General features: G+C 38.2%; 1 protein-coding gene across 2 annotated transcripts in view; it reads left to right on the top strand.

Moving 5' to 3' along the window:
* The window catches only part of nedd4a (NEDD4 E3 ubiquitin protein ligase a), a 37,507-nt gene extending 33,707 nt beyond the window's left edge, over positions 1 to 3,800 (top strand). For both annotated transcript variants that reach the window (XM_037689699.1, XM_037689691.1), the window contains 10 exons: positions 532 to 653; positions 764 to 834; positions 931 to 1,026; positions 1,127 to 1,200; positions 1,294 to 1,354; positions 1,458 to 1,517; positions 1,612 to 1,719; positions 1,797 to 1,893; positions 2,169 to 2,241; positions 3,462 to 3,800. In XM_037689699.1, coding sequence (XP_037545627.1) covers positions 532 to 653; positions 764 to 834; positions 931 to 1,026; positions 1,127 to 1,200; positions 1,294 to 1,354; positions 1,458 to 1,517; positions 1,612 to 1,719; positions 1,797 to 1,893; positions 2,169 to 2,241; positions 3,462 to 3,564 — 865 coding nt within the window. In that variant the 3' untranslated portion in view covers positions 3,565 to 3,800. The remainder of the gene's footprint in view (positions 1 to 531; positions 654 to 763; positions 835 to 930; positions 1,027 to 1,126; positions 1,201 to 1,293; positions 1,355 to 1,457; positions 1,518 to 1,611; positions 1,720 to 1,796; positions 1,894 to 2,168; positions 2,242 to 3,461) is intronic.
* Positions 3,801 to 11,916: the final 8,116 nt, after the last annotated feature.

An 11,916-nucleotide genomic window follows, 5' to 3' on the forward strand; every position in this document is an offset into this window, starting at 1 on the left:
GCCCTCTAGGACCAAACATGAGGGATAGTGGCCCTCTAGGACCAAACTTGAGGGATAGTGGCCCTCTAGGACCAAACTTGAGGGATAGTGGCCCTCTAGGACCAAACTTGAGGGGTAGTGGCCCTCTAGGACCAAACTTGAGGGGTAGTGGCCTTCTAGGACCAAACATAAGGGATAGTGGCCCTCTAGGACCAAACATGATGGATAGTGGCCCACTAGGGCCAAACATGAGGGATAGTGGCCCTCCAGGACCAAACATGATGGCTAGTGGCCCTCTAGGACCAAACATGATGGCTAGTGGCCCTCTAGGACCAAACATGATGGCTAGTGGCCCTCTAGGACCAAACATGATGGCTAGTGGCCCTCTAGGACCAAACATGATGGATAGTGGCCCACTAGGACCAAGAGTGGACACCGCTGGTTTAGGCTTTTTATGGGTTGGACCGACAAGTATTCATACTGTCAGCTAGGGGCAGGTTTCAGGTGTGATACTGAAAAATCTTCTTCCTTCTGTTGTTCTTGGTGTTTCAGAGACAACTACACGCTGCAGATTAACCCTAACTCAGGTTTATGTAACGAGGACCACCTGTCCTACTTCAAGTTCATTGGTCGGATTGCAGGTATGGCTGTATATCATGGGAAACTTCTCGATGGTAAGTCTTACCCAGCTGCACTCACTTTATTACAGCTGAGACTATTTATTGTCACAGCCCATAGAAAGTGAAGGATTTTGTAGGTTCTAATATCTTTATGTTATTTAAAGCTTTCTTCATACGACCTTTCTACAAAATGATGCTACAGAAGCTCATTACCCTGCAGGACATGGAGTCTGTTGTGAGTCTCACAAGAATTATTCAGACTCTTGAAAGAATCTAAAAATTGCATATGAGCTGGAAATATATAAAGTTTTAATGTCATTTATTTATTCAGGATAGTGAGTATTTCAACTCCCTGAAGTGGATTTTGGAGAATGACCCAGAAGTCTTGGACCTGATGTTCACCATTGATGAAGAACTGTTTGGAGAGGTTTCCATCTCGCTTAACATTTTATTAATTACACATTGCTTTTGTGTACCTGATGCTACATGCTGTACATAATACTTATATTTATATTTATTCTGTTCAGACCCATCAGCATGAGCTGAAGCCAGGTGGATCGGAGATCGTTGTCACCAATGAAAACAAGAAGGAATATATCCAGTAAAGAGCAGCACCCCCCACTCAGACAAAAACTTTTTATCATCGTAAATGTTCTAAATTGTAGTTTGTTCATGTCTTATTTTGTTTTAACAGCCTGGTGATGCAATGGAGGTTTGTGCACAGAGTACAGAAGCAGATGACTGCGTTCAAAGATGTGATACTTTATTTTTCTACTTCATTTTATTTTATTTTTTTCAGAAATTGCTGTAGAGCTTTTAAAACGAAGACTGAAAATCTGGTAAATATTTGTGTTTTAGGGATTCTTTGAGCTGATACCTCAAGATCTGATCCAGATTTTTGACGAGAACGAGCTCGAGGTGAGTTTTGAAATACATTTAATGCGAAATGGTTAAATTAGGATCTTAAAGAGGCTAACGTTCATTCTGCACCCTCTTCTGTTTTATTCCACAGCTGCTCATGTGTGGGATTGGAGACGTGGATGTGAATGACTGGAGAAAGAACACCAAGTACAAGAACGGCTACGCTGCTGAGCACAAAGTGATCCACTGGTTTTGGAAGGTAAGACGTTTCCAACGTTTAAGAAGAGCTTCAGCGTTCGTGTCCACAATGTCTTAATATCGGTTTGTGTTGTGCAGACTGTGTTGCTGATGGACGCAGAGAAGCGGATCCGACTCCTGCAGTTTGTGACGGGAACATCAAGAGTCCCCATGAACGGCTTTGCCGAACTCTACGGTGAGACAACGTACTTCATTTTATACACACTCACCTGTGTTCAGGTTTTTATTCAACAATCTACTGTAAAAGTCCTCATTCTTATCCATTATGTCTAAATTAAGAAATCTTCTTTTTGTTTCTGGGAAGGACGTAAATTAAACATATTCCAGTTGCAGCATAGGTTAACTGCTCGGCCTAAGCAGTACAAGCCGATAATAAAGTACTCCTGTCCATGTTCTTAATTTAAACCCTGGTGTAACACTAAGAGAGGCTGTAAATGTTTTTATTTGCAGGGTCTAATGGACCGCAGCTGTTTACCATTGAGCAATGGGGCACAAGTGATAAACTTCCAAGAGCCCACACATGGTGAGCGCTTCACTTAGATTTATTTTTCAGTAACATCCAGTCACCTAAAGTTGACTTTTTTTTTTGTTCTATTTATTTTTAGCAAAGAAAGTTTAAAATGGGATGATTTCTGTTCTTGGTTATTGGTTGATTTTAATTATATTGAGCTCAAATTTGGTGCATTTATTCATCCATTCAACCTTTATTTATACAAGTTAATCACATTGAGCCTCGGGGACTCATTTACAAGAGAGACCTGATTTCTTTAACAAAGAGTGATGACAGCAGTGGATAACAACGACAACAATAGACAATCATAAAAGAGGCATACAGATTTTTTTTTTACAAATTTAAAATAAAATGGCAACCAAAAGGACAGTCAAAAGGAAAAAAGTATAAAAAAAAACAACAACAGCTAAATTATAAGGAGGTGTAGAAAACTAAAAACAGGAACATGTCTGCGTTTGTTCTTGCCAGGAACTAATGCAGACATGTTCCTGTTTTTAGTTTTCTACACCTCCTTATAATTTAGCTGTTGTTTTTTTTTTTTATACTTTTTTCAGTAGCCGAGACAGATCTGTAGCTTTAAGATTTAACTTTTAGCAAAATATCTTGTAAACTACTGGACGGGTTTTAATGAAACTTTCTGAAAGATTTCATCTGACGTACGTCTACGCCTGAACAACTTTTGGAGTCAGCTCACTGCAAGATGGCTGTCGCAGCTAATCGACGCCAGCCAACACAAAAATGGCTTTAAATCAGTCAATTTTTCCATTTTTGATCTAAAGTTTTCTGTGGTTGTAGCTTTCAGAACAACTAGAACTTCCTCTTGTTATGAGAAATGACAGTCTTCGTCTAAAGCTTTGGAACTTAAAGTGACGGACCTTTAACTTTGTTTTATTTTTCAGAGACTTGTCTTAGTTTAGTCAAGGGGTTTTCATTTGCACCTTGTCAAGAGCTGTTTTTATTTGTTCCTGTAAAATATTTTCTCGAGCACAACGTTCCTGTGGTCCGTAATCTTCCATTTCTTTCTTAACACACTGCATTGATCTGTCCAGTTCAGATGTTCCTGCTGCCTCTGATTAATTAGCTTTGTTTGAAATTACCAAATCGATGTGGAAATAAGGACAAAATATACAATATTTACAAAATAAATTGTCATATTCCTCTTTTAACTGCAGATTTGTGTGACCCTGCCTGAATTTAACCCTTATTTTTAAATGTATTTTTACCTCCTGAAGCTTCAACCGGTTGGATCTTCCTCCTTATGAGACCTTTGAGGAGCTGAAAGAGAAGCTTCACATCGCTATTGAAAATGCCCAAGGCTTTGACGGTGTGGATTAGTGTGCGCACAGCAAAAAGACAGGACTGTCCACAGAGTGAAGCCAGGCAGAGTGGCCTGGTGGAAAAGTAAACCAAAAGCTGTGCATTGGAGGTGGATGTTAACCTGCCAGCTGTGACCGATCAGCCAACCCTCACGTTGAAAAGACGACAAGTCAACAGCAGCAGAGTTGGTTTTATATCCCTCTAAACTTTTTAAAGTTTACATATCAGGTTTATTTCTTATTTTACTCTAAATGGTTAGTTGCTCAAAGGTATATGTATGCACTCGGTTGTTCTGCCAAAATGCTCTAATGTGTAAAAAGAATATATTTAATATATTTTCCTTGAACTGATGCGATGAAAATGACTGTGAATGAAACTTTAAAGAGCTTTAGCTTAATCCGAACCGAGTCGGAACGACTTCCCGCTCGGCCTCCCTCGTCGAATGCTAGTGAGACAGTGAAGATGATTATTTGTCTTCTGTCTTCATTAGAGGTTGGAAAAATTGACCCGGAGTTGAAAAAAATAAATAAATCTAAGCCCTTTACACAAAGTCAGCTGTTGAGTGTTTTCAACTTAACTGTGACTCTAAAAGTCGTGTATCTGTAGAAAGATTCAAACAGCCGCAGAATTAAAAGCATACTTTCATTATTTGGATTATACTTCGTATTTTAGATCCTCAGAAAGGTGCTTTTAATTTTATTTTCTGCAAGAGCTTCATTAAAGTGAGTGACATTTTAGTTGTTTCTTAGTAAAACTGCTCATAAGGGTTCAGCCACTACTAGCTACAAGCTAATGCTAACGATATTCATCGTCTATATGCATCTGCGGATCTTGTAATTTAAACGGACTCCTCTTCTGAGTCCCAGTCAGACATGTGAGGCTTCACCGTGTTGAGATTTTTCTTTTTCAGATGAATTCATAATTTCTGCAGCTCTGGGCCAGATTAGAATAACAGCTGGATGCACGCCGCTCTTCACCTGGTCTCTTTTTCAATTAAAACAATGTTTCGAGGCTTATCGTTTTATAAGTATAGCTCATTTTGGCATTGAGAAATTACGTTAATTTACTTCCTACATAATTACATTGGTGCATCTTTAAACGTTTTTTCTGTAATTTATCATTCCTGTGTTTAAAATGAGCAGATGGACCTCGAAAGCTTTTAGAGCAGAAAATCTACAGGTTACAAACAAATCTGAGTAACTTCAGTTCAATTAAAACTGCCAATGTTTAAATAAATAAGTGATGCACTAATTTCAGGACCAGCTACAGACTAAATAGATTTTCCTGTTTTGTTTGGTGTCTTCTAACAACGATAAGAAGTGATGCAGTGTTAGAATGTGCTGAAACTATGCAGACTTGTACATATTAACTTAAGATAGTTTGCTTTTTGACTTTCTCACATATTGCATGATTTTATATTGTACAAGAATATAAAAAAACACAGATTTATAACAAATGTCTTCATCAAAACCTCCTGTGTTCAGCAGCTTCTCGTGCTCGAGTGTAACTCTTCATATCAGGTTTAATAAATGTAAATACGCCTTTTTAAGTAAAAAGTTTTGCGTGAACATTATCAGACAAGCTAGCCTTATGCGTTTAGCTAAATGCTTTTAGTGCCTTGATATCAGTTTATCTTCTTGTCTAAATGCTCTGTTATTAAGAGTGCAACTTTCTTTTTTTTTTTTTGTTGTTGTTCTCTAAATATGTACAGATTATTTTTATCAAAATGGAAGATCTCCTGTGATACTTTTGTACGTAACCGTAGTTTTTCTGACCAGCGAGTCGTGTTTACAGCTGCTGCCATGTTTACAGATCCATGAGGGAGGAAGGCAAACCGGGCCGGCTCTCGTCTCTGACGACTCTTTACTACTTACGCTTTTATTTAAAACAAATTCAGAGAAGCACTTTCTTAACGTTGACGAGTCTTACTTCTGAACTGAACCTCCTGTCCCGCACAGACCACTCTGTCAAACCATCCTCTGCTTCGAGTGCACGTGGGTTGAAATGTTTACATGTGAATCTTGCATAAAATAAGCACATTTTCTTCTTTCCCTCTTTATTTAAAAGTTAAAGGCCTTCATTAGGAATGTGTTGCAAAATCTAAATGTTATGTTTAACGCCCTGCCACACATTTATTGTATCGGATTTTATTATTGAGCATCTACAAGTGCATTACAGAAGAATATGCCGGATTAATTCTTAACGTGATTACTGTGGCAAAGCATGCTGAATATAAATGTTTCCAAAATAAACAAATATAAAAACGGGAGAATCTGTTCTTTTCTGGCTGTTTCTGTTTTTTCTTTGTTTATTCTCATTGTCGACGATGACGTCATAGAATACAACTAGGTAATTCCTTAAATTACAGGTGGTTCTAGGATTGCGCCGCTCAAAGTGGCTTCATGTTGGAGTAACTGTTACTTTCATTCTGGGATGTTGCTTTAGAAAACATCAATTCCTCTTTTTTTCTGGATGTAAATTACTTTTTTGGATGATATTTTCCTCTGGTATCAGATGCTGTGCAGCTGGAAGGATTTTTACTGAAACCTTTTTACTTTTGGACATTTTGTTATGTGTAACCATGACAACTAGGTGTTTTTTTTTTTTTTTACTACTGGGAACAGCTGATTAATATCTCTAAAGCTAAAATAATACCTCAGCTACAGCCCCAAATATCAAATGAGTTTAAAAAAAATTTTAAAAAAGGAGGTGCCATGGATGCGTCGCTGTCTACCTGACAGAGGTGCTTGAGTACCTGACCGCCGAGATTCTGTAGTTGGTGGGAAACGTGAGTCGTGACTACAAGACCAGGATCCCCTGACACCTGCAGCTGTCTGCCCACAACGATGAAGCTCAACAAGATGCTGTGAGGAGAGACCACCGCTCAGGGAGGAGTTCTGCTCAAGATTCAGGTGGTCCTGCTGCCCAAGAAGACCAAGAAACACACCAAGTCCAAGCAGACAGATCAACGTCTGCAGTTTCTTCAGATCTGCTCCAAAACAGACGCGATCCTTCCTGCCCAGCCGTCAGCATCTAACAACTCTAATGAAACCAGGATGATGAGCTACAACATTTAACTTCCCTTTGGGATTAATAAAGTATTTTTGAATTGAGTTGAAACTGTTTTTATTGGAGATGGGATTTGCTTTAATAAAAGATTTCTGCATTTTGTTAATTATTCTTAAGCACCTATTGCTGTAAAGTTACAATATTTAATATTTAGACTGTTTTATTGCACGATGTGCAGACCTTTACAATAAACTATTATTAGATAAACGGTGAAATGTTTTTGGTTTTAGTTCTTACCAGGTGTGGATAAAAATGGAAATGGTATTTTTTTCCCACGTTGACTATAAAACTGATTGTGACGTTTCTTTTTTAAATATAATTTATGTAGCCGACTGACAGAAACTGAAACAAAGAATGCAGATTATTTAGTATTTCTTACTGTATACAGTAATGCTGTCAATAAATAAATAAAAATGTTGATAGAGGTATGGATATAAATAGCTGGGCCAAATGGAATATTTATTCAAAAAGTGTTAAAAACAGAACAATATTGAAGGGGAAAAAAATTCTTATAGTTTGCTGTTTTATCCACAAATTTGCAAATGCCTGTAAAAAAAGATTATTTAGGCAAAAAAGAAACAAGACTTCCCACTTCCATTAAAACTGCACCGCTGTACAAACACGATGTAAGTTGTTTCGTACGTCATCATGTGAACGATGTTTTGATATAAAAAAAGTGTTTAATAAAAGAGAAAAATCTTAAAAGTGTTGCGTCTGGAAGGTCCAAATGAAAAATGTGAGACCTGGTGAAACTGGATCCTTCCAGCAGAGGGAGCTGAAACAAGCATCTTCCTCTCAGGAAACATTTAACCATGGCAGCAGTAAAACATTATGTTTTAATTCAAACTGTACATTTTGTATCTGAAAGCGTCTCCTCAGCTTGTCGACCCACTCGTTTGTGTTTTCTCTCGGGTGTAAACTTGTTTTAACGCTTAAGAAATCTCCACAGTTGAGACGTGAAACTTCAAGAATCACAACTGAAGTCCACTTTAACGCGCCGGGATCGAAGGTTCTGTCTTTGAAACCTTTTGTGGGGCTCAGCTGAAGTCCGGGTTTTTCCACAACCTCTTTGTCGGGGCACTAAAAGTCCCTTCCCTCCTTGGGGGTCGGTGGAAAGAGGTCACTCGCACGATTCAGGCTGACCTTTCGGACACTTCAGGGGTCAGTGGGGATGGGCCTTGTGGCAGCAGGAAGCGCCCGTTCTCAACTAATGGCAGATGGTCTCCTCTTTTCCCACATCCTTACCAACGTGCACAAGCTGATAACAACGGGGACGTGATTGATCCGGCCTCAGCAGAGCCTGACCTGCTGTATTGGCAGGCCTTAGACCTGAAGTCTTGATTAATTGAAGGTCCAGATGACCATGGATGAGGTCAGGCTCGCACGTTCTCACGTTCTGAGGAGCCCACACCTAAACACCCTATGATCCTTCACAACTCTGCAGAAACAAACAGTTGCGTCACAAATCTGATAAATGTGATTATTGGTTAACGTTCAGCTACTGCTGTGAATTTAAAGTTGTTTTAAACATTAAAAAAAAAAAAAAACAGAAACTTTATTTAACCTTGAAGCGCACGCAGAGTTGTATTTTATAAACTATTCCAGCTCTAACGGGGTGTTACACAAAATAAATCATAAATCAGTCATGACGCAACACGTTCACAGGACGTTATAAAACGCCAGTTAGTCAGTCTGTGTGAGGAAGCCAGCAGATCGTGTCCAGTCTTCACCTTCTTGCAGTCTCCTGTGCAGCACATTGGCAACAGTAAAACGGACGCGCTTCCAGCAGAACCAGAACCAGGCTCAGGAGGAGGAACCTCGACGGGCTGGGGTTGGGGAGGACAGGAAAGAGACGCAGAGATGGGCTTCAAGGGGTTTCTGTTGGAAGAAAAACATACTAATGATAGAAGTCTTTATATTGGTGAGTAGAACGAGAAGGAGATGTGGTTGTCCTCCAGCAGTCTAAGCCTAAAGCAGCAAACTATAAGGCAACCCTAGCAAAAAGGAAAGTCTTAAGCCTAATTTTAAAACTGGACAATGTGTCAGACTCATGGAGATAAACTGGAAGTTGGTTCCACAAGAGAGGAGCCTGATAACTGAAAGATCTGCCTCCCATTCTGCTTCTGGAAACTCTAGGAACCACAAGTAAACCTGCAGTCTGAGAGCGAAGTGCTCTGTTAGGACAATATGAAGCGACAACTCAAGACTTTTAAAGACACCCATATAATAAAAAAAATATTTTTAGTCCAGCCTAGAAGTGATAAAAACATAGATTAAATTTTCTGCCTCATTTTGGAACAAGATGTAAAAAAGTGTTTTGTTCCACAGTGAAGGACGTGATTTCTGCTTCTGTTATTTATTCATTTCCATCATTTATAGAAACAATAAAACTGTCTTTGAGTTTAAAGACAAACAGGAGATTGAAAAAAAAAAAAGTTATTTTCTGTTTTCCAAAGTTTAAAATGAAACAACAAAGTCCACGCTCAATAATCCAGGTATACAATCCAACATTTTTCAGTCAGGTCATCTGGACAGTTTCTTTTCATCTTATCACAAGCAGAACTGGTTTGTTCCACTTTGGAGTAAGCTGTTGGGGGAAGAATCAGTTTTGTTGTGTGTTTCCTTGACTGATGAAGCCTTCTGGATCGAAGGCGAAACGTTTCAGCACAAAAAAAAGAAACTGTCCAGATGACCTGACTGAAAAATGTTGGTTTAAAATTAAACATTTTTGATGTATCTGTTAACGTTAGCCTTTCACTGAAAAGAGCATTTTTAATTTTTCTGACTGAATTGTTTCAACCTTTTGATCCTTTGGGTCATCGCAGCAGGGCGGTGGTCGAATAATAGTTCACAGACGGAAGAAGAGTGTCCAGGGACAGGGAGGGGGTTGATCTCTCCTACAATAAGTGATGGACATTGGATCAATATCGACATTGACTCAGCAGCTGCGTGGCTCCTATCAATGCTTCCTAATAATTGCAGGGTCACGCTTTTAAGGTGCAAACTCATTTCCATAAACTTTTTTATTTTTCTTAGAGTCTGTAGAGACCATTTGGCGTGCTGTTCATCTCTGAAACTGATGGATCTGCTCTCATCAATATGAACCACCGGTATTGATAAGGGAAAGTGAAAGGATCAGTCAGGGTTCTGATGTTACAACAACGCTGGACAGAACGAGGCTGTGAAAGGATCTGGATTTTATTCGTGCAGAAATTATTCATAATTAAAACAAAACTAATATTGTAAGTGATGCTGCAGGATTAACTAACTTTAATTTCATATAGTTTGCAGAAAAAAAACTGTTGTTTATGTAAAAACTCCTGCATAAATGTCATTATTGTAGTTTAGCTTGCAGCGTGTGTAACAACGTAGACGTCATCAAAGCAGCTGTTCACTGGCTTTCAATAAAGTTAGACCAAACCTGACTCCTCATCGATCTGGAAAACTCACCTGTTGGAGAAATGTCTTAAATAAATGTCCCTAACGTTTACAGTAAACGTGCAGTCTTAATTAGCTAATGACACTTCTGCTGCTGGGTTCTTGATTTATGGACTTTATTTAAAAATATTGATTAAAAATAAGTTTTTATTTTCGTTAAAACAGTAAAAAGTAAAAAAAAAAGTAAAATTTATCCTAATCTTAACAACTTAAGTCAGTTTGAAGATGTTAACATCAGTGGAATCGTTCAAATTGTGGTGCAGTAAGTTTTATGAACAGTAGTACGCAGAATTTAACACACAACCCCAAATATGTCAGTAGTTTGCTTCCAAGCAGCCAGATTGTCTTGCAACCTTTTAAAATGGTCCTGACCAGTTCTTCATGGTTTTTTAAAGGTCTTTCAAAGTTTGTTTTTGGTCTTTGGCTACAGTATAGATGCAAAGTAAGTGAAAATATAACTTTTTGCTGTAATTGATTCTTATCGTAATTAAGATTTGGGTGAAATAAGTCCACAAAGACACCTTCTACAAATCCTTAAAACATCATATAATCTTCCTTATCCACCTTTAAATCAAAGTTTTCTAATAAGTACATCTTCAAAATTAATACTTTGTCCCATGATTTACTTTGAAACTGACAAATTTTCTCTGCCGGTTGCCGTGGCGCTGGGAAATCCCTTCGTATAATGTTTGGCCACAGTGAAACTTAGGCATTCTCTTTTTTTAAATATAGATAAGGAGTTCCTGATGACATAATTTTATACCAATAAAAATCAAGTTTTCAAATTGTCACTCTAAAATAAAATAACAATAATAAATAAAAAGTTAATTTAAACAGCCAGGTGATAAAATTGTCAATTTTCCACAAACTATATTTCAGATGCTTCTGATATGGACAATTTGAAAATAACTATAACTCCATATTGAAAAAAATCGTCAATGTGACTCATTTTGCCAACACATGTCACATTTTGTGTGTCGAAGTGTGTCATATCTTTGTTGGCAGAACAAATTGTGCACTTTTGACAGTTTACAAGTGATCCAAAATAAAGAGGACATCTTTGCTAAACCGTCTGATTAACGAAAACGTAACACTGGTCAGTGAAATTAGGAACAAACATAATATTCCTATAAGGTTCAAGGTGACTTTATTGTCATTCACATCACATGTGGTGCATGAGGTGGAACGAAACAGTGTACTCAAGGTCCCAGTTACACCCAAAAATAGAAAAGATATAAAGTACAAAAAAAAGAAAACAGTATACAAGGATCTAAGACATAGATTAAACAATAATAATGTAATATAATACTGTGCATTAAACAGCAGCCTGAACATTCAATTCAATTCACATGAGTCTGTTGTGAGCAGGTGGGTATGAATACAGCAGCTTATGGGTAAGATGGATAACCAGCAGCACAGATAAAGTGACATATCTCCAATTAAAGTGGCATTACTGTGATTTTCTGGTTAGGGGTTCATGAGTCCAACAGCCTCAGGGTAGAAGCAGTTCCTCAGTCTAGTGGTTCTACACTTAATGCTCCTCAACCTCCCGCCTAGGGGGAGCGGGGTAAAAAGTATGTGTGCTGGGTGAGTGGGGTCCTTCATGATGCAGGTGGCCCTCTTCCTGCATCTAGTGGTGTAGATGTCTGTGATGGTGGGGAGGCTGACTCCAACAGTCTTCTGTGCAGCCTCTGCAGAGCTTTTCTCTCTCCAGCAGTGCATTTAGAGAACTGACAGAAAAATAAGTGAAAAAGCAGCCATTAAAGTAAAATATAGGCTTTTACCCTTTATTGTATTTTAAATGATTAAAATTCCTTTTTTTTAATTGCAGAAAGTCGAGTTTTTAAGGTTGATTTGGTGTGG

This window comes from Nematolebias whitei, chromosome 2, assembly GCF_014905685.2.
Source record: "Nematolebias whitei isolate Nwh7 chromosome 2, NemWhi1, whole genome shotgun sequence".
NCBI classification, from domain to species: Eukaryota; Metazoa; Chordata; class Actinopteri; order Cyprinodontiformes; family Rivulidae; genus Nematolebias; species Nematolebias whitei.